Source organism: Bos taurus, chromosome 4 (genome assembly GCF_002263795.3).
Source record: "Bos taurus isolate L1 Dominette 01449 registration number 42190680 breed Hereford chromosome 4, ARS-UCD2.0, whole genome shotgun sequence".
NCBI lineage: Eukaryota > Metazoa > Chordata > Mammalia > Artiodactyla > Bovidae > Bos > Bos taurus.
In genome coordinates this window covers 81,286,842-81,305,466 of record NC_037331.1, presented here as the reverse complement: position 1 = coordinate 81,305,466, position 18,625 = coordinate 81,286,842, and the positions used below count along the sequence as shown (strand labels likewise).

The window sequence follows — 18,625 nt, the reverse complement described above, 5'->3', positions numbered from 1 at the left end:
CGTGTCCTCGAGCAAGATACATTGTTATATTGACTAAGACAAAGCAATGTAGAAAAGAACATTTGTCCTTTTCTCCTTGAGAGCCCCAGACCCCTTTCTCCTCCTCGGGAACCCTGAACTTCTTATCAACCTATCTAGGAATTGACTCTCTCACTATGTTGAAGTAACATTGTCTGGTATAAACTGTACCACTGAGTTGGCTTTACCTGAGTGAGTGCTTGTGAGCATTCATTACTCCTTGGAGGTATACATCTATCTATTAACACTTATTTGAATTTTCTGTCTGTCTCACTAGAATATAAGCTCCAGGAGGCTTGGACCTTGGCTTTCTGAAGAGCTGTATCACTGATGCCTAGAACAGTGACATTCAAAAAATATTTGTTAAAATCAATGTTCAAATGCAAAAAAAAAAAAACTGTAAAATGGATGTTATATCATTATTAGAGACACCATGGTTTTCAAACACTGATGGTGCATTGTGGTCTTTCAATGAAGTCTGTGCAATAAAATAACAGACTATCTTCAAAACTAGCCTTCAGTCTTCTAAAAGTATAAGCTATTAATTTTTTAAAATTTCATTTTTCTCTGCTGGCAATTCTAAAAAGTTGAGCTATAATTCTCATGCCATAAAAATCCATCTTTTAAAGTATATGATTCAATAGTTTTTATTATATTCACAAAGTTGCGTGACTATCAACATTATCTAATTCCAGAATATTTTCATTATTCCACAACATAAAACCTCATACCCATTAGTAGTCACTCTCCCCTTCACCCTCCTCCTGACCCTTTACAAACAATTGATTTTCTTCTCTGTGGATTTGCTTATTCTGGACTTTTCACATAGTAGTATCACAGTATGTAGCCTTTTGTGACTGGCCTCTTTTATTTAGCATGATGTTTTCAAGGTTTACCCATGTAATAGCATATACAAGTACTTCATTCTTTTTATGGCTGAAAGATATTCCATCATATAGATGTATATAATCTATTTTGTTTATCAATTCATCGCCCATACTCAACTTCTCTGCTGCAGTTTATGTCAAAACACGGAGGGCACAGTCGTTCTACCATCTGATATTGAGAATACAGGAAGAAGACCAGGTTTGGGACAGAAAGACAATGAGTTCAGTTTTAGACACATTAAGTATGAGGTACCTCTCTGCAGATGTCCAGTTTATAGTTAAATATGCAGAGAAGGCAATGGCACCCCACTCCAGTACTCTTGCCTGGAAAATCCCGTGGACGGAGGAGCCTGGTAGGCTGCAGTCCATGGGGTCTCGAAGAGTCGGACACGACTGAGCGACTTCACTTTCACTTTTCACTTTCATGCATTGGAGAAGGAAATGGCAACCCACTCCAGTGTTCTTTCCTGGAGAATCCCAGGGACGGGGTAGCCTAGTGGGCTGCCATCTATGGGGTCGCACAGAGTCAGACACGACTGAAGCGACTTAGCAGCAGCAGCAGCTAGGTAAATTATTTATTCCTACTAGTTTAACAAAAATTTTTTTTAATTTTTTGCTGTGGACCATTTTTAAAGTCTTTATTGAATCTGTTATAACATTAATTCTGCTTTATGTTTTGGTGTTTTGAGATCTTAGCTCCCCAACCAGGGTTCAAACCCACAACTCCTGCATTGAAAGATGAAGTCTTAAACGCTGGACCACCAGGGAAGTCCTTAGTTTAAGTCCTTAGGAGTTCATTTCTACCTTACACTTTGGTTCTCCAGAGACATTCCCTCTGAGTGATAACTCAGAGATCCAGGCTGGCTCCGTCTTGTGACCTCACCATCCTAATTCATGACCACTATGTTTGCTGGGGAGTGCTAAGAGAGAGCTGGAGCGAAGGCAGGAGCCGTAAGAGCCTAAGCTGGGAAATGAAGAGTATCATTGCTGTTTACTACCCCCTAGCCAAAATAAGTCACGTTTGGACCTAACTAAGTGCTAACAGGTTTGGAAACATAGTATTGTGGGTAACCAGAAACGGGAGAAACAGGTAACGGTGAGTGCCAGCAATGTCTACCACACTTCCAATGGGCAGTAGTCTTCAACTCTCATTCCAATTCTCATTTCCACTAACATCAAAGAGGATGGAAAATGGGAAAGACTAAGAAGCATAAGATTCACTATGCCTACTGTTTGTGTCCGTTGCTCAGTTGTGCCTGCCTCTTGGCAACCCCATGGACTGTAACCCACCAGGCTCCTCTGTCCATGGGATTTTCCAGGCAAGAATACTGGAGTGGGTTTCCATTTCCTTCTCCAGGGGATCTTCGCAAACCAGGGATCAAACCCAGGTCTCCCACATGGCAGGCAGGCTCTTTACCGCCTGAGCCACCAGGGACCCTGGTGCAGGCTGAGATCAATTAAATATTTATACCTTAGGATAAATTACTATTGAAACACAGTTACAAAGTTGAAAAGTTTTTTAAAATCCATGAAATGTGATTTTTATTATAGCTTTCTGTGTCTTGCCTCACCTACTTTACCTTCCCCTGTTACATCCTAATGTTAATCAATTCTTACTTAATTTAATCTGGATTTACAGACAGTTTATTAGGAGACACCCTATAGACAGTAAGATACATGAGTCTGATATGCAGAGAAAACTTGGGCTGGAAGGAGATTTGAGAGTCATCAGCAAAAATACTGTAGTACTTGCCCCTCCTCCTTCAGTCCCATTTCAAATGGAATAGTGGGGTTGGAAGCCAGATTGCAGTGGATTGAAAAGCGAGAGGTGCAGAAGTGGAGACACTGACTTTTTCAAGAATTTCAGTTATAAAGGAAAAGAGAAGCAGAGAGCAATAGCTAGAGGAGAGGTTGAGATTGAGGAAGGACTTTTTTTTTTAAACATTCGACAGATTTGAACATGCTGAAATGCTATTAGACATAGCCATCCATTGGCAGGCCATTAGAAAGATCAATCAGGCTTCCTGTCTGAAATGTCTACCTCATCCTTTCTAATAGTCAACAATATTCTATATCAGACTAACAATTTTCCTCTTAGCTTAGACAGCTATATTATAACTAGGGTCTTCAACAGACACAACACTTAAAAATAAAAGGGGCAACACTGTCCAGGATCTTGTTATTATAAACAGTCTTTATTCTAAGCTCCTCTCTTTAGAAGCCATATTTTTAAAGCTTTCCTGTCATTATCACCACAAGCAACAATTTTATTATTCAAAGACACATTTTACGGCCTGGTATAAGCAATTAAAAGATAGCACTCAAAGACTTAGTCACTGGATACCATAGAGGTTCATAGACCATATGAAAGTTTTGAAGGGACAAGGAAAAATGGACAACTATCTCCCTTGGCATACAGAAATCTGGAGTTTTCCTGGCTGGTTTCCAGAGACTTAATGATTAAAGCCAGTATGTTAGAAATTTTGAAGTGGAATTGAGAAAAGGTCTGTGCCCTCTTAGAGTTTATTATAGCAACTACAAAATAGCAGTTTGCAAAAGGTGAGAATAAAGTGTGGAAGACTGAGATAAAGAATGAAACTTAGCGGGAGATAGGAAATATGACATAAAAAAGAATTGTTGAAAGCTCTGAAAGAAAAGACAAGGATGAACGATAAGCAGAAGAACAGGAAAACAACTGAGTGAATCCCAAAGGCTGACCTCATCATAGAGTATTTATGTAAGAGATATTGAGCTGCAAGATAAGTTTACTAAATACTTTCAGTAAGTTCACACTGTGACACCAAAATTTATGCAGGAGATGTCACTGTTATTTACAAGCTCATTTAAAAAGGGGGGAGCACTCTTTTGGAAAAAAATAGAAGCACATACTTAAAAGGACCCAAAAGATCATCAGTTTCTTGACAAAAAGTACAGCTGTCAGCCTTCAGCTCTTAGCACCTACAGGATGCCCCTCAGATTTCAAGCCAAGGTCATCCTCTTCCAGGGCACTCCCCAGCCAATTCCGAGCATGGCAGGAGTACCAAGGCCTGGCCGTGTGTGCCTAGTGCAGGACTGCTCTGTGCCCTTTGCTCTAGCGCCCCATCATGTTGGCTAAGACTTTGCCAGATCTACATACAATCCGAAGTTCTTTCTGCCCAATCCCACTTCCTCCCCCCTTCCTATCCCATCATAGGGATCAGGTAGGTACTCCTTTACATAGGCTTTTCCTGCCTAATCAGACTTCCTCCTTTTCTTATCTTTCACAGGCATACGCTTCCTCTCCCCACAAAACTTCATGAACTCCTAACTCTATCTTTATAACCATCTGATCGATACAACTAATGCAAAGAACATAATTACAATTCACGTATCTGACAAAAGACCTACACCCAGGATATATAAAAAAAACTTTAAAATACAATAATAAGACAACCAATTTTTTTAAATGGCCAAAGACTTCATTTTTACAATATGCAAATGACATATAGGCACATGAAAAGATTTTCAACATCATAAATCATCTGGAAAATGAACATTAAAACCACAGTAAGATCACTACATACGTATCAGAAGAGTCAATATTAAAGACTGAAGTGGTCTATTTAATAATGGAATATTGCTGCTGCTGCTGCTAAGTCGCTTCAGTCGTGTCCGACTCTGTGCGACCCCATAGACGGCAGCCCACGTCCCAGGCTCCCCCGTCCCTGGGATTCTCCAGGCAAGAACACTGGAGTGGGTTGCCATTTCCTTCTCCAATGCAGAAAAGTGAAAAGTGAAAGTGAAGTCGCTCAGTCGTGTCCTCAGGCATAAAAAAGAATGAGATAATGTGATCTGCAGCAACATGGATGGACTAGAGATCATTATACTAAATGAAGTAAGTCAGACAAGGCAAGACAAGCATCATACAACATCACTTATAAGGGAGATTTTAAAAATGATACAAAAAAATTTATATACAAAACAGAATAGACCCACAGACATAGAAAACAAGCCTATGGTTACCAAAAGGGAAAGCAGGGAAAGGGAAAAGTTGGGAGTTTGGGATTAAAACATATATGTATACACTCTACTAAATACAAAATGGGCTTCCTAGGTGGTTTAATGGTAAAGAATCTGCCTGCCAAGCAGGAGATGTGGCTTCTATCCTTGGGTCAGGAAGGTCCCCTGGAGAAGGAAAGGGCAACTCACTCCAGTGTTCTTGCCTGGGAAATCCCATGGACAGAGGAACCTAGCAGGCTACAGCCAATGGGGTCGCAAAGACTCAGACGTGACTCAGACACTAAACAACCACAGCAAATATATAATATAGGTGAACAACAAGTACCTGCTGTATAGCACTAGGAACTCTACTCAGTATTTTATAGTGAACTATAATGGAAAAGAATCTAAAAATGAATAGATTATATACATATGTATAACTGAATTATTTGCTTTACACCTAGCAGTAATAAAACATTGTAAATCAACAATTCTTCAATTAAAAATAATTTTAAGGTTTTTAAAGTTAGTTTTTAAAAGATGTTTTTAGAAGTCTGACAGTTCCATGTGAGGAACAGGATGTGGAGCAACTGACACTCGCATACAATGCTGGTGGGAACATAAAGTGGTACAATCACTTTGGAAAACAGTTTGGCAGTTTCTTATAAAGTTAAACTTATACTTACCATATGACTCAACAATTCCACTTCTGGATATTTACCCCACAGAAAACATGTATACACAAAAAGACCTCTACAAGAATGTCCATAGCAATTTTATTCACAATAGCCAAAACCTGCAAACAATCCAAATGTCCAACAAATGGACAAACCATGCTATATCCATACAATGAAGAGAGTACTTGGCAATAACAAAGAACAACCTACTGGTGCGTGCAGGGCTCTTCAAGTGGGGCCAGTGATAAAGAACCTGCCTGCCAATGCAGAAGACATGAGACCTGGGTTTGATCCCTGGGTAGGTGGAGAAGGGAATGGCAACCCACTTCAGTATTCTTGCCTGGAGAATCCCATTGACAGAAGAGCCAGGCGGGCTACAGTCCATGGGGTCACAAAGAGTCAGACATGATTGAAGCGACTTAGTGTGCACACTGGTACATACAACCAAATAAAGGAATCTCAAAAACATTATATTGAGTCAAAAAATCAAAATACATAAAATGTCATATGTGATTCCATTTTTGTGAAGTTTTAAAACTGGCAAAACTATTCTTGAGTAATATATATTAGATTGGAGTTGCCTCTGTGAGGCACTAATGATTGACTGCAAAGAAGTATGAGGGAATTTTCTAGGATGACGGAAATTTCTATATCATAATTTTATTTTTGTTTTTGGCTGTGCTGGGTCTTTGTTGCTTAGCAGGCTTTTCTCTAGTTTCAGAGAGCAGGGGCTACTCTCTAGTTGCCGTACTTGGTCTTCACATTGCAGTGGCTTCCCTTGTTTCTGAGCACCAGCTCTAGGGCACATGGGCTTCAGTAGCTGTGGCTCCAGGGCTCTAGAGCACAGGCTCAGTACTTGTGGCACACAGACTTAGCTGCTCCACGAAGTGTGGGATCTTCTCAGATCAAGGATTGAACCTGCATTGGCAGTCTGATACTTTACCATTGAGCCACCGAGGAAGCCTAGAAATTTCTATATCTTGATTCAGTGATGGTTACACAGATATATATGTATTTGTCAAAACTCATCAAACTGCACCCTCAAAATGTTAATTAATGTAAATAGTTAATTAAGTTCAGTTCAGTCACTCAGTCGTGTTTGACTCTCTGCAACCCCATGAACTACAGCATGCCAGGCCTCCCTGTCCATCCCCAACTCCTGGAGTTTACTCAAACTCAAGTCCACTGAATTGGTGATAATGGTGATGATCCAACCATCTCATCATCTGTCGTCCCCTTCTCCTCCTGCCTTCAATCTTTCCTAACATCAGGGGCCTTTCAAATTAGTCAGTTCTTCACATCAGGTGGCCAAAGTATTAGAGTCTCAGGTTCAACATCACTCCTTCCAATGAATATTCAGGGCTGATTTCCTTTAGGATAGACTGGTTGGATCTCCTTGCAGTCCAAGGGACTCTCAAGAGTCTTCTCCAACACCACAGTTCAAAAGCATCAATTCTACAGCTCTCAGCTTTCTTTATAGTCCAACTCTCACATCCATACATGACTACTGGAAAAACCATAGCTTTGACTAGATAGACCTTTGTTGGCAAAGTAATGTGTCTGCTTTTCAATATGCTGTCTAGGTTGGTCATGACTGTCCTTCCAAGGAGTAAGCGTCTTTTAATTTCATGGCTGCAATCACACCTGCAGTGATTTTGGAGCACCAAAAAATAGTCTGCCACTGTTTCCATTGTTTCCCTATTTATTGGCCATGAAGTGATGGAACTGGATGCCATTATCTTAGTTTTCTGAATGTTGAGCTTTAAGCCAACTTTCTCACTCTCCACTTTCACTTCCATCAAGAGGCTCTTTAATTCTTCTTCACTTTCTTCCATAAGGGTGGTTTCATCTGAATACCTGAGGTTACTGATGCTTCTCCTGGCAATCTTGATTCCAGCTTGTGCTTCATCCAGCCCAGAATTTCTCATGAGGTACTCTTCGTATGTTAAATAAACAGGGTGACAATATACAGCCTTGACATACTCCTTTTCCTATTTGGAACCAGTCTGTTGTTCCATGTTCAGTTCAAACTGTTGCTTCTTGACCTGCATACAGATTTCTCAAGAGGCAGGTCAGGTGGTCTGGTATTCCCATTTCTTTCAGAATTTTCGAGTTTGTGGTGACCCACACAGTCAAAGGCTTTGGCATAGTCAATAAAGCAGAAATAGATGTTTTCCCAGAACTCTCTTGCTTTTTCAATGATCCAACGGCAGTTTGGCAATTTGCCAAATGTTGGCAATTTGATCTCTTGCTTTTTTGATGATCCAACAGCAATTTGGCAATTTACCAAATGATGGCAATTTGATCTCTGGTTCCTCTGCCTTTTCTAAATCCAGCTTGAACACCTGGAAGTTCATGGTTCACGTATTGCCAAAGCCTAGCTTGGAGAATTTTGAGCATTACTTTAGTAGCGTGTGAGATGAGTGCAATTGTGTGGTAGTTTGAGCATTCTTTGGCATTGCCTTTCTTTGGGATTGGAATGAAAACTGACCTTTTCCAGTCCTGTGGCCACTGTTGAGTTTTCCAAATTTGCTGGCATATTGAGTGCAGCACTTTCACAGCATTATTTTTTAGGATTTGAAATAGCTCCACTGGAATTCCATCATCTCCACTAGCTTTGTTCATAGTGATGCTCCCTAAGGCCCACTTGACTTCACATTCCAGGATGTCTGGCTCTAGGTGAGTGATCACACCATCATGATTATCTGTGTCGTGAAGATCTTTTTTGTACAGTACTCCTGTGTATTTTTGCCACCTCTTCTTAATATCTTCTGCTTCTGTTAGGTCCATACTATTTCTGTCCTTTATTGTGCCCATCTTTGCATGAAATGATCCCTTGGTATCTCTAATTTTCTTGAAGAGATCTCTAGTCTTTCACATTCTATTGTTTCCCTCTATTTCTTTGCATTGGTCACTGAGGAAGGCTTTCTTGTCTCTCCTTGCTATTCTTTGGAACTCTGCATTCAAATGGTTATGTCTTTCCTTTTCTCTTTTGCTTCTCTTCTTTTCACAGCTATTTGTAAGGCCTCTTCATACAGCCACTTTGCTTTTTTGCATTTCTTTTTCTTGGGGATGGTCTTGATCCCTGTCACCTGTACAAAGTCATGAACCTCCGTCCATAGTTCTTCAGATACTCTGTCTATAAGATCTAGTCCTTAATTCTCTTTCTCACTTCCAATGTATAATCGTAAGGGGTTTAGGTCATACCTGAATGGTCAGAAGAAATATCAATAACCTCGGATATGCAGATGACACCACCCTTATGGCAGAAAGTGAAGAAGAACTAAAGAGCCTCTTGATGAAAGTGAAAGAAGAGAGTGAAAAAGTTGGCTTAAAGCTCAACATTCAGAAAACTAAGATCATGGCATCCAGTTCCATTACTTCATGGCAGATAGATGTGGAAACAGTGGCTGACTTTATTTTTCTGGGCTCCAAAATCACTGCAGATGGTGATTGCAGCCATGAAGTTAAAAGACGCTTACTCCTTTGAAGGAAATTATGACCAACCTAGACAGCATTTTGAAAAGCAGAGACATTACTTTGTCAACAAAGGTCCATCTAGTCAAGGCTATTGATTTTCCAGTGGTCATGTATGGATGTGAGAGTTGGACTATAAAGAAAGCTGAGAGCTGTAGAATTGATGCTTTTGAACTGTGGTGTTGGAGAAGACTCTTGAGAGTCCCTTGGCTGGCAAGGAGTCCAACCAGTCCATCCTAAAGGAAATCAGTCCTGAATATTCATTGGAAGGACTGTTGTTGAAGCTGAAACTCCAATACTTTGGCCACCTGATGCGAAGAGCTGGCTCATTTGAAAAGACCCTGATGCTAGGAAAGATTGAGGGCAGAAGGAGAAGGGGACAACAGATGATGAGATGATTCAATGGCATCAGAGACTTAATGGACGTGGGTTTGGGTAGATTCCAGAAGTTGGTGACGGATAGGGAGGCCTAGCATGCTGAGGATCATTGGGTCACAGAGAGTCAAACATGACTGAGAAACTGAATTGAACTGAATGGTCTAGTAGTTTTCCCTACTTTCTTCAAATTAAGTCTGAGTTTGGCAATAAGGAGTTCATGATCTGAGCCAAAGTGAGCTCCTAGTCTTGTTTTCACTGACTATATAGAGTTTCTCCACCTTTGGCTGCAAAGAGTGTAATCAATCTGATTTCAGTGTTGACCATCTGGTGATGTCCATGTGTAGAGTCTTCTCTTGTGTTGCTGGAAGAGGGTGTTTGCTATGACAAGTGTGTTCTCTTGGCATTAGCCTTTGCCCTACTTCATTCTGTACTCCAAGGCCAAATTTGCCTGTTACTTCAGATGTTTCTTGACTTCCTACTTTTGCATTCCAGTCCCCTACAATGAAAAGGACATATGTTTTAGGTGTTAGTTCTATAAGCTCTTGTAGGGCTTCATAGAACCATTCAACTTCAGCTTCTTCAGCATTATTGATTTGGGCACAGACTTGGATTACCGTGACATTGAATGGTTTCCCTTGGAAATGAACAGAGATCATTCTGTTGTTTTTGAGATTGCATCCAAGTACTGTATTTTGGACTCTTGTTTACTATGATGGCTACTTCATTTCTTCTAAGGCATTCTTGCCCACAGTAGTAGATATAACAGTCATCTGAGTTAAATTCACCCATTCCAGTCCATTTTAGTTCACTGATTCCTAAAATGATGATGTTCACTCTTGCCGTCTCCTGTTTGACCACTTCCAATTTGCCTTGATTCATGGACCTAACATTCCAGGTTCCTATGCAATATTGCTCTTCACGGCATCGGACCTTGCTTCCATCACCACTCACATCCACAACTGGGTGTTGCTTTTGCTTTGGCTGTGTCTCTTCATTCCTTCTGGAGTTATTTCTCCACTGATCTCCAGTAGCATATTGGGCACCTACCAACCTGGGGAGTTCATCTTTCAGTGTCCTATCTTTTTGCCTTTTCATACTGTTCATGGTGTTCTCAAGGCAAGAATACTGAAGTGGTTTGCCATTCCCTGCTCCAGTGGACCACATTCTGTCAGAACTCTCCTCCATGACCCTATGCATAGAACTGCATGTAAATTATACTTTAATAAAATTGACTTTTTAAAATGTATTCCCAGTGTTTATAAATACTATACTAATAAACACCAAATACTGAATATATAAACACTATATCTAATAGTATTCATTGGTATTGCAACTGGAATATTTATCTAATCTATGCTTTTAGATGGTTATTGCTAAAAAGTAAAGAGGCTATTATTGATCAATTTATTTTTCCTATATCCAGAGAACTTCTTGAATTCCTTTATTCATTTTGTTTTTAACTGAAGTCTTAGTCTTGGGCTTCCTTAATAGCTCAGTTGGTAAAGAATCTGCCTGAAATGCATGAGATCCTGGTTTGATTCCTGGGTCAAGGAAGATCCACTGGAGAAGGGATAGGCTCCCCACTCCAGTATTCTTGGGCTTCCTTTGTGGCTCAGATGGAGAAGAATCCAGGAGACCTGGGTTCCTGCAATGTGGGAGACCTTGGTTTGATCCTTGGGTTGGGAAGATCCCCTGGAGAAGGGAACAAGTGCCCACTCCAGTATTCTGGCCTGGAGAATCCCATGGACTGTAGAGTCCACAGGGTCGCGAAGAGTCAGACATGACTGAGCAACTTTCACTCACTTCACTTAGGCATGCTATCACATAAACAGCAAAAAATTAAAATAACTTCATTTCTTATTATCCAACATTTATACAGATTACTTTGTTTACTTCTCTTTTGCATTCACTAATCTCCAAATGAATGCTGAATAATCATGGTGATCACCAGATGTTCTCTCTTTTCCCTACTTTAAGGGAAATAGCTTAACATCTGAATGTTTAGAATAGTACTTGCTATTGGACTTTCTTATAAAATCCTTATCAGTTTGTGTTTTCTATATTATTTTGTTAAGAATGATTCTTTTTTTTAAATTTTAAGTGTATGTGTGTGTTTGTGTGTGTGTGCGTGTGTGTGTGTGTGTGCTCAGTCATGTCTGACTCTTTTCGGCCCCGTGGACTGTAGCCCACCAGGCTCCTCTGTCCATGGAATTTTCCAGGCAAGAATACTGGGGTGGGTTGCCATTTCCTACTTCAGGGAATCTCCCCAACTCAGGGACTGAACCAGTGTCTCTTGAGTCTCCCACATTGGCAGGAGAATTTTTTACCACTGAGCCACCTGGGAAGCCCAACTGACTTTTTTGCTTTTATTAGTACAATACATGGTTTCTCTTTTAAATTGTTGATGCAGTGAAATATAGGTTTCCTAATATTGCAACAATTTGCTTTCATGAAATAAAACCTCTTGAATTATTATTTTGATAAGATACTGGATTCTCTTTTAAATACATATTCATAAGCCAACTTGAACTTTGGGAGTTCTTTCATATTAACTTTAGCAGATGAGAGTAAAGCTGGTTTCGTGAAATGATTTAGGGAGTTTCTTTTTCTGTGTCCTACAAGAGTGAAAAAATGATATTTATTTATCCATCATTCTTTAAAGATTAAAAAGGATTTAAAGCATTTAACTGTAAAATTCTCATCTCTGTGCTATTTTTATAGTAGATAGTTAATCTACAATTTTTCTATGATAATTAGTTTCTTCACGTTTTCTACTTGCTTGATAAATTTTATTTGGAAGTCATTCATATCACCTGTTTTCAAATGTGTCACAAGTTTTAGTTAGTAATTTATAATATTTGATTTTTTTTCCATATCATTACCTTCCTTCTCATTTTTATCTTGTGTAATTTTTTTTTAATCAGGGTCAGAAAAGGATTGTCTGTTTTATTGGTGTTTTCAAACAACCAGTTTTTGGAATTACTCATGCAAGTTTGGGTGTTCGTATTTTATTAATTTCAATTGTTTTCTTTACTGCTTCCCTTACTATCAGTTTGTTTCTAACTAAGATACATAGTAATTCTGTCTTGTTTTTCTTTCTTCTTTAATAATAAAAACATTAAAGCCTCCAGAATTGCCTAATAAGACAGCTTTCATTTGTTCTCAAGTTTTTTTGGTACGAATTATTCTGGTTTTTATTGTTTATTATGTTGTTTTAATTTTTATTTACATTTTGATTCAAATGTTATTTAGGAAGATGCTTATGTCCTATATTATATTTAAATTAAAATTATTGGAGTAACTTTTTATTTATTATCAATTATATTGAATTATGATTAGTTTACTAAGGTTTTTTGTTACAAAGTATACAATGATTGTATACATATTCCATGGACCTACCAAGTATTGTGTATATTTTTCATATATTAAATATATACAAAAAATTTTCTCTGAACATTTAAAATGATAACATATACTACCCAACTGCCCTCACTCACACACATACCCATAGCTCTCTTTACTTTGTTTTTAAACATTTTTTCATAGCATGTATCATAATCTTGTAACAAACGGTATAATTTACTTATATTTCCTCATGAATGTCAGAGCTGGGACTTCCGTGTGTTGTTCACTGATGTATCTCAAAAGCATATAACGGTGCCTGGCACGAGGCAAATGTTCAAGAAAATTTGTTGGCTAAGTAAATCATCATTACCACATGGGCTTCCCTGGTGGCTCAAACTGTAAAGAATCCGCCTGCAATGCAGGAGACCCTGGTTCCATCCCTGGGTAGGGGAGATCCCTTGGAAGAGGGAATGGCTACCCACTCCAGAATTCTTCCCTGGAGAATTCAATGCACAGAGGAAGGAGCCTGTAGAGCTACAGTCTGTGGGGTTGCAGAGTCACACAGGACTGAACTATGAACACACACTACCACATGAGCACGCAAAGGGCCAAACAGGAATACTGATGGTATCCATTCATTCATTAACTTTTGTTTCAACACCTACTACAGTTTGGAACAGTGCTGGTGCTGAGTTCTTATATAAAGACAAGTCTCCATCTTCACCAGTCTTTTCTGGCATTTCAGAAGGAACAGGAGTCAGAGAAGGATGCTGTGAATCAATGAGAAATACATTTCGTTTTATAAACGCTCTCTATATTTACTGATCTCAAAAGGGCTGCAATATCTTAACTTCTTTAATGTCCTTTGTTCCACGCTCTTAACAATTGAAACAGTCGGGCAGTCCAAACCTTTAATTGCACTGAAAGGGATTCTAAAATAACGGAGTGCCTCAAAAGAACTACCTCGAAGGGTTTTGCCAATGCACGCGTCTTCAAAACCCAGACCCCAGCAGACACCACGGTAGAAGTGCAGTGTTTCACTGAACGCTGGCGCTGCCTTCCGCAGTCAAGGTCAGAGTGGTTCCACGTGGGAGGAACCGGCCTCGCCCACAAGTGCACGGTGACATTTCCAGCTTAGCAATGGGTACTTCCAAATATCAGGGAACAAAAGCCTCAGGGGGAAACCAGGACCTTCCTGGGACCCGCGACCACCCTGTGAACCCGTCACGACGTTCAGACACCGTGCACATCTACGCGCACGCGCAGCAGTGCCGCGAGCCCGGCTGCCTGTCTTCGTCCCGCCCCTCGGACCGGAAGGAGTTGCCGACCCTTCCGGCGTCCGGCGGCCCTGTGGTTGCCTCAGTGATGTCGTGGGTTCAAGCTGCTTCTTTGGTCCAAGGTCCTGAAGAGGAGAGGGACGTGTTTGACGAGGAAGCTGATGAGTCGCTCCTGGTGCAGCGGGAATGGCGGAGCCACATGCAGAGACGAGTCAAAGTAAATCTGCGTGGAGGGGGCGGGGGTCCATTGCTGTACCGGGTTGTTAGCACTGGAGCTGGGAGTTGTGATAAGGTGGGGTCCCTGGATGAAGGCTGGAGTGGTCGCGGCCTGGCCTGGCGCTGCCCTCCCTCTCCCTTACCATTCAGTCTGGCCCATGTTCTGTTACGGTTTCCCAGTGGGTTACTTGAAACCGTGCGACACCACAGGATGCTTTCCTCGAGCGCCCGTGGATTGTGTTGGATGGACACCGGGGACCGAACAAAATAACCTTTGTCAAAGACTTTGAAGAGATTTCAGTTTGATGGGCATCAGAAGGAAAGGGGCGGACGAGAAACATTTACACTGTTCTAATTATGTCTGTCCAAGGACATGTAGGCAGTTGACATGGGTTGCTTGAATGAGTGGGGAGCCTAAAGTTAGGAGTAGTGTTAATCAGGACAGATGGAAAAAATGAACTTAAGAATGTTGTCAGAGGGCAATAAGAGAAAGCTAATAAGGAATGGAGTCACAGAGTCAGACAAGGCTGAGCGACTGAACAAAATAAGGTATGGTGGTGGCTACGTAAGGGAGTATTAATGTGTTTTTTTAATTTGTTGGGTGTGAATTATCCATCTCTAATTTGTCTTCCTATTCATTGAGTCTCAGCTTAATACCACACACCCAGTCTCCAGGTGGAGCTTTCGGAGCTTAGTTCAGGGTGAGGACCAAATGGTGAGATCTGTGCCTGCTAGTGTCCTTGCCAACCATTAAATTGCCATTAAATCTGCCCTTGTTTAATGTCTCAGTAAAATAATATTTGCTTAGCACAACAACAATGTTGTCAACTTCAGAAATGCCTTACGTGAAGCTGAGGCTAAACCAGTAACTATTGAGCACCTTTTGAGTGTTGTGGCAGGACAAAATCCTTGCGCACAGAGGATTTTCAGTTTACTTAAATTAAGGTAAATTTCTAACTCAAGCAAAATTTCTAAAACCAGACCTCTCATCTTCCTTTTACTATACCAATTTCCTCTTTCCCTACTCCAGTTCCAAGACCTTGGTAACCCTGCCCTGCCTTACCCACCCACACCAGACCAGTGTCTAAAGGACCAGACACCTAATTCTCCATGTTTCCTTTCTGTGGAGCTATTGCTACCACGGATTTTTTTTTTAATATGTAGATTCAGTATTTTAAAATGTGTCCAATAAATCTAGACTACAAAAATGGGATAAACCAACAATAAACTTTTATGAGAAGCATAGTCTACTTTGGTTGTGTGATTATGCCATATGTTTAATATGCCATCATGGTTCCCCATGATGTTAAATAACACAATAGAGGCCTGTTTCATCACTTTCTAAATTGGTTCTGTGACTTTCTAGAAAAACCTACACTGGTTTACTTGGTGTTAAGTTACAGCTGTAATTCTTCATTACTTATTTTTAGGAAGGCTACAGAGATGGAATAGATGCTGGCAAAGCAGTTACTCTTCAACAAGGCTTCAATCAAGGTTATAAGGAAGGTGCAGAAGTCATCATAAACTATGGACAACTTAGAGGAACATTGAGGTAATTTTTAAAACTTAAATGCTGAATTATTTTAACCTTTGTACTACTGGAGGGTTTTGATGAAAGTAATATGTAAAAATAAAGTGTAAGCTGAAGTGTTTCCCCTCGTGTTAAATCCACAAAAGGGTACTGCAGAGCATAGACTAAAATTGCCTTCAAAAAGTCAGCAGTTATCCACTTTAATATGTAAGCCAGATGTTGTCTTTTATTGCAAAGAAATGATACAAAGGTGTCTTCTTTTTTGCTACCTGAACTACCACCAATCTGTATCTCAAAGTAATTGAAAAAATCTTCAGGTTTGGGGTAACGTTTTTATTCTTGCACATGTGACAGAACACAATAAAACAGATGTCTAGACTAGAAGTACCTGATGAAGAGTATAGCCAGTAACAGAAAAATTATTCCATTTACTTTATTCCTGAACTTTGAACACCTGTCAGGATTTCATAGGAATAATGGCATGTATTAGAACCAAGTGGTCCAAAGGCACATGGAGCTAGGAGCACGACAGGCTTGTCCTCTTTGATGCTTTGTACCTTTTAAACAGTCCTCTCTAGAGAAAAACATAAATGCTTCAAAGAACCACTGATTTTTACAAGGTATAAAATAAAAGTTATCAAAACAGGACAGAGACTTCCCTGGCAGTCTAGTAGTTAAGACTCTGCACTTCCAATGCAGGGTATGCAAGTTTGATCTCTTGTCAGGAGATGAAGATCCCACATGCCATAAGGTGGCACAGCCAAGAAAAAAATAAAAATTAAAAATAAAATTAGAAAAAAGTTATCAATACAAAAGTTCATTATATTTGAGGTTTTATAAAATTCAGCTGTCAGGAATCAGCATTTATAGTATACTATAGTAAGAAAATGATCATGTGTTCATCTTCACATCAAGTTAAATTAATTTTTTATAAGCTTAGAAAGCTTATTGCAGGGTATCTGCTGGCAATTCAGTGGATTTGGACCTCATGTTTTCATTTTCACAGTCTGCGTTCAGTCCCTGGTCTGGAACTAAGTTACCACAAGCTGTGTGACATGGCCAAAAAAAAAAAAAAAAAGTTCTTGCTAACATTATTGCTTTTCACAACAACCATTATTTCGTGACATGAATAATATGAATGTAGGAAAGTAAAAGTACTTTCTATACTAAAAAAAAAAGTAAAGAAAAATAATTATTAGGACTGGAAGAATTCTAACCTTCTTCAATAAAATTGTTAGTAAAGTATCTACTCTAACAAAGTTGGAAAAGTGAGTTGTCTCAAAACATTTTTTCCCCTCACCTTCAGTTTTGATGTCAAGCAGCTATACGGTTATAACAGTGATTTTTAACCTTGGTTACACCTTGTTATCAGCTGGGAAGCTTTTAAAAAATAACACCCCCAGAGATTCTGATTTAATTGGTCTCGGGTGTGACCTGGACCTTGATAAAGTTTAAAAGTTTTGCAGGTAATTCTGATGTGCGTCCAAGATTAAGAATCACTAGTTTAGAAGCTGGCTGCTGCCTTTAAAAGAAAAACTAATTTTTCAGGTTTTTTCTTTCTCTTGAGTTGTATCCATCTTCAACAGAAGCTATAAGGGGAAAATAAAATGAGGAAAAATAGATGAGGACCTGTGAAGGAGGGGTTATGAATTATAAACAGTTTATATGATTAACTCCAGTTGTTTAATTTCTGTTGAAAGATAATGTCCTTATATTTATAATCTTATTTTACCATCATTACTTTCCTGATTTTGACTCACATTGCTATTATTATTAATTTTTGCATGATTTTATCTAGAAGAGAAACGTAAGCCTTAGCTTCAAAAATTCTAAAAGCCTTTGATTGTTTAATTTTTTCCTCTTTAACTCTTATTTATATTTTCGTTCAGTGCTTTGCTCTCCTGGTGTCACCTTCATGATAATAGTTCGGCTTTGATCAGTAAAATAAATAATCTTCTGGATGCAGTTGGCCAGTGTGAAGAGTATGTGCTCAGACATCTGAAATCAATCACTTCACAGCCACATGTTGTAGATTTATTGGACTCCCTTCAGGATATGGACCTTTGTCATGTAGCTCCAGCTGAGGAAAAGATTGATGAAGTTAAAGATGAAAGATTCTGTGAAAATAATGCTGAGTTTAACAAAAACTGTAGTAAGAATCTTAGTCAGGTAGATTGTTCATCTTTAAAATGTTGTAGAGCCCAGGAGCATGCATGCCCTGAAAACCCAAGCCTCACTTGGATTTTAGAACAGACAGCCAGTTTGGTAAAACAGCTGGGAGTATCAGTAGACATATTACAACACCTCAAACAACTGTAAAAATTACCTTCCCTTTAATAATGGAGGCAATGTTCAGAACATTCTTAGAACATTTTGTTTCTGAACAAGCTAACCAAAATTTGCACTGGTTTCTACAGTTCACTTGTAAGGGTATCCCTTCATGTAATGTTGAAACATCTTCAAAATTAATATATTAAAGGTAATATAATCCTTCTTTTTTTGTCAATGGTAATTTTTATGTGGTTTAAGATATGCTCAAAAATTCCAGTTGTCTTCATTTTCAAATTTCTGGGGACTCATTACTATCAGAAATTAACAAGAATCAGACTACAGTTGACCCTTGAACAACACAGGTTTTAAAGGTACCCATCCACCATGCAGTAAAAAAATCTGCATACTACTTATAGCTGGCCCTCCATATCTGCAGTTATGAGTTTCAGATTCAACCAGCCTCAGATCATATAGTACTGTAATATTTACTATTGAAAAAGGTCCAAGTGGAAGTGGACCCTCAGGGTTCAAACCCATGTGTTCAAGCATCAACTGTTATTTTGTAAGGAC

The 18,625-nt window shown here is 39.4% G+C and overlaps 1 protein-coding gene across 1 annotated transcript; it reads left to right on the top strand.

Moving 5' to 3' along the window:
- The first annotated feature begins 14,062 nt into the window (after positions 1-14,062).
- On the top strand, positions 14,063-18,278 carry YAE1 (YAE1 maturation factor of ABCE1). Its single transcript, NM_001199002.1, has 3 exons — positions 14,063-14,254; positions 15,684-15,805; positions 17,674-18,278. The coding sequence occupies exons 1-3, from the start codon at positions 14,126-14,128 to the stop codon at positions 18,101-18,103; spliced, it is 681 nt and encodes a 226-aa protein (NP_001185931.1). The 5' UTR covers positions 14,063-14,125; the 3' UTR covers positions 18,104-18,278.
- The last annotated feature ends 347 nt before the right edge of the window (positions 18,279-18,625 follow it).

What these genes read in the sequence shown, in the direction of transcription:
- YAE1 (NM_001199002.1), top strand. Translation starts at nt 14,126, where the DNA reads ATGTCGTGGGTTCAAGCTGCTTCTTTGGTCCAAGGTCCTGAAGAGGAG. An exon ending in ACATGCAGAGACGAGTCAAA is followed by an intron (nt 14,255 to 15,683) that starts GTAAATCTGCGT and finishes ACTTATTTTTAG; the next exon opens with GAAGGCTACAGAGATGGAAT. An exon ending in CAACTTAGAGGAACATTGAG is followed by an intron (nt 15,806 to 17,673) that starts GTAATTTTTAAA and finishes ATTTTCGTTCAG; the next exon opens with TGCTTTGCTCTCCTGGTGTC.